The sequence below is a fragment of the Pholcus phalangioides genome, unplaced genomic scaffold, assembly GCF_987345545.1.
Source record: "Pholcus phalangioides strain wild (caught in Gottingen) unplaced genomic scaffold, Ppha-v1.0 ptg000006l_1, whole genome shotgun sequence".
NCBI lineage: Eukaryota > Metazoa > Arthropoda > Arachnida > Araneae > Pholcidae > Pholcus > Pholcus phalangioides.
The window spans coordinates 4,026,120-4,028,873 of NW_028301599.1; the positions used below are offsets into that span (position 1 = coordinate 4,026,120).

The 2,754-nt window shown below is 43.4% G+C and overlaps 1 protein-coding gene across 1 annotated transcript; it reads right to left on the minus strand.

Annotated features, from left to right (window-relative positions):
* Positions 1 to 1,791: 1,791 nt before the first annotated feature.
* On the minus strand, positions 1,792 to 2,754 carry LOC149085681 (uncharacterized). Its single transcript, XM_089232495.1, has one exon. It carries the CDS (start codon positions 2,752 to 2,754, stop codon positions 1,792 to 1,794), a length of 963 nt encoding a protein of 320 aa, XP_089088621.1.

Genomic DNA, 2,754 nt, shown 5'->3' on the forward strand with positions numbered 1-2,754 from the left:
GAACCATCTTCCGCTAGTACCACATACGCGCAGCCAGTAGCCGTTTCTGTTTTAGAGCCATCAGTGAATATTTTCTTAGAGCCCAAGGAATCTATATTATCAATACCAAATGGCATTATTTGAGACTTGGTGAGATGTCTGCTTGGGTGAAACAGCCATTGCTTATGCCGCTGCTCAAATTGGTTTGACGAAATTCTCTGCTCGTCCAATATTATGTCCTTTTCAAGATGTAGCAGTCTGTTCTTAAGAGCCTCGTACTCCATGTAAATACTCAAAGCTGGGTTGCCTGTAGCCACATACAGAACTTCGTTCGCGGTTATAACGTATGCTCCTGTAACATATAGAAGAAAGGGACGCTGTGCGATATCCAGAGCTCTCTTTTGTTTTTGAGTTGGGTGCTGATACCAAGTGGCGCATCCATATGAAAGTTGCCTTTGTACAATAGTCTTATATAAGATGTTGCGAAAGGCTCGCTGCATCCCCCATTTCGATCCGGCCAATCTGCGCAGTAATTGCAGTGTGCCATTTACTTTGTCGACCTGTTTTTGGATGTGCGCCATAAAGTTCAATTTACTATCAAAGTACACACCAAGGTATCGTATTATCTGAGACGGTCGAATTCGTATACCTTCAATGTAGATCTTAGGTTTCATCTTTTTCTTTGGGTGCGGCCACAAGAAGCGGGTTTTTTCTACTTCCAATTGAAGTTTATTATTAGCCAGCCAAATGCTCAATTTTTCGAACACTGTCTGTGCTTCATCCGTTATTGCTATATGGTCTTCGCCGGATATAACATATACCAGATCGTCGGCAAATGCCTGCATATATACCCGCGGGCCCCAGTTAATCTGTAAAAGCGTGTTGAGGACAAGTGACCACATCAAGGGGCCGCTGCATGAGCCCTGTGGACACCCTTTCATCTGCTTTTTCATGGCTATTCCTCCGTCTGTGGACATCATTATATATCTGTCTGAAAGCATATTCTCAATAACTCGCGTCAGGTTTCCAGGAAGTGGCAGTTGGCGAAGTTGATTGATAATTATTTCATGGCGCAGCGAATCGAAGGCTCCACGAATATCTATCGTGACTATCGCCGTCTGATAGCCTTGTTGATGCATACCGACAATTACTTGCAACAGTGAATCTATAGCTTTCTCAGCTGACCCTCCAGCACGAAATCCAAATTGTAGAGGACTTAGCCAGTTCATGCACTCCAATTGATACATAAGTCTTTGCACTATAACTTTCTCGTAGACCTTACCTAGAGTGGGTAGTAGGCAAATCGGACGATATGACCGTAGCAATTGTGGGTCTTTATCTTTCTTAAGGAATAGCAGGAGCTTCCCCTTTTTAAAATGTTTAGGAAAGAGAGATAATTCCAGGAACCTGTTGAGAATTTCAGTAAACGATTCGGCATTGGCTTCGAATAATGTCTTCAGTATGGGAACACTAATATTATCAAAGCCAGGTGCTTTTCTATTCTTCAACCTTGTGACAATACTCCTGATCTCTTCCACTGTAATTTGCTCGTCATCTGGGATACCAGTTCTAATCGGTTTTACCAAGGATATTGTGTCCGTAGGATCTGGGTAAATCGTATCGAGTTGCTGCTCCGCCGCTTCCAAGATTGTGGAATTGTGATTCCCGCTTTGCATCATCAAAACTTGAGGCGGTACTCTCTTGCTTTTGAAAACAGAACGGTATGCGATCCCATAAGGATTATTTTCAGCAGCGCAAAAATTTGTCCAGCAGTCGTTCCTAGTTTTCCTAACCTTCTTTAGATATTCTGCTCTAGCCTTTTTGTAAATCGTATGGGGCATCACCCTTGAACTTACCTTTAGCCTTGAAAAATTTTCTCTCCAAGGCTCGAACCCTCTTTCTATGAATGGCTAAGTCCTGTGTCCACCAGTTGGGAAGTTTTTCGTTATGTTTTTGAGCACGTCCCAGTATATTTACGCAAGCAGACTGCAACACTTCCATAAAGGTGTCCACAGTTGCATTGAGGTCTTCTTCCGTGTGTGTCATACGCAGCTGCTGTGCAAAATCGGTTAACATTGGCCTGGTGTGTGTCTTGAGCCTGATTAATCTCCGTGTGGTCGTCCTATAACGCCATTGCAGTTGAGATTGACATTCTATATGCAGGTCCAAATGAATATACCGATGCGAGCTGTGCGAATCCTCGTTTCCTACTGACCAGGCTGTGTGAGCAAATAATTCTTCAGACGAGGTAAACGTGAGATCCGGCCATCCTTTTGTACCAAAAAGTTCGTAAGTAGGTTTTGTTTGGCCAGCGTTAAATAGGTACATGCCGTGACCGCTGAGAAATTCTTGTAATTTCCAGCCTCTGGCATCTGTAGTTTTGTAGCCCCACAATGACGAATGACAGTTAATATCGGTTGCAAACATCTTCTCTTTAGCAGTAGATGATAGATGTATTTCTTCTAGTTCTTGTAGTACCCCGTCTAAACCCTCGTAGGGAGAAGCATAGGCACTCACCAAGATTATTTCTCTCTGTCGAAGGCTAAGCTGTATGGCAACAAGTTGTTTACCTATACGATAAGTTGCTGGATGCACCCGCGAAGAAGCAGCTATAATTGCACTTTTAGAATCTTGTGAACTCCATATAGTCCATTGTTGTGGCCAGCCACGGAGAGCACCGCGATTAACCCACGGCTCCTGTACCAACAATAGATCAATCTTGTGTTCTATTGCATAGGTCACCAAATGAAAAGTACAGTTCCTAGATCTGTCCAT

Coding starts and splice junctions, on each gene's coding strand:
- LOC149085681 (XM_089232495.1), bottom strand. CDS start 2,754: ATGGACAGATCTAGGAACTGTACTTTTCATTTGGTGACCTATGCAATA.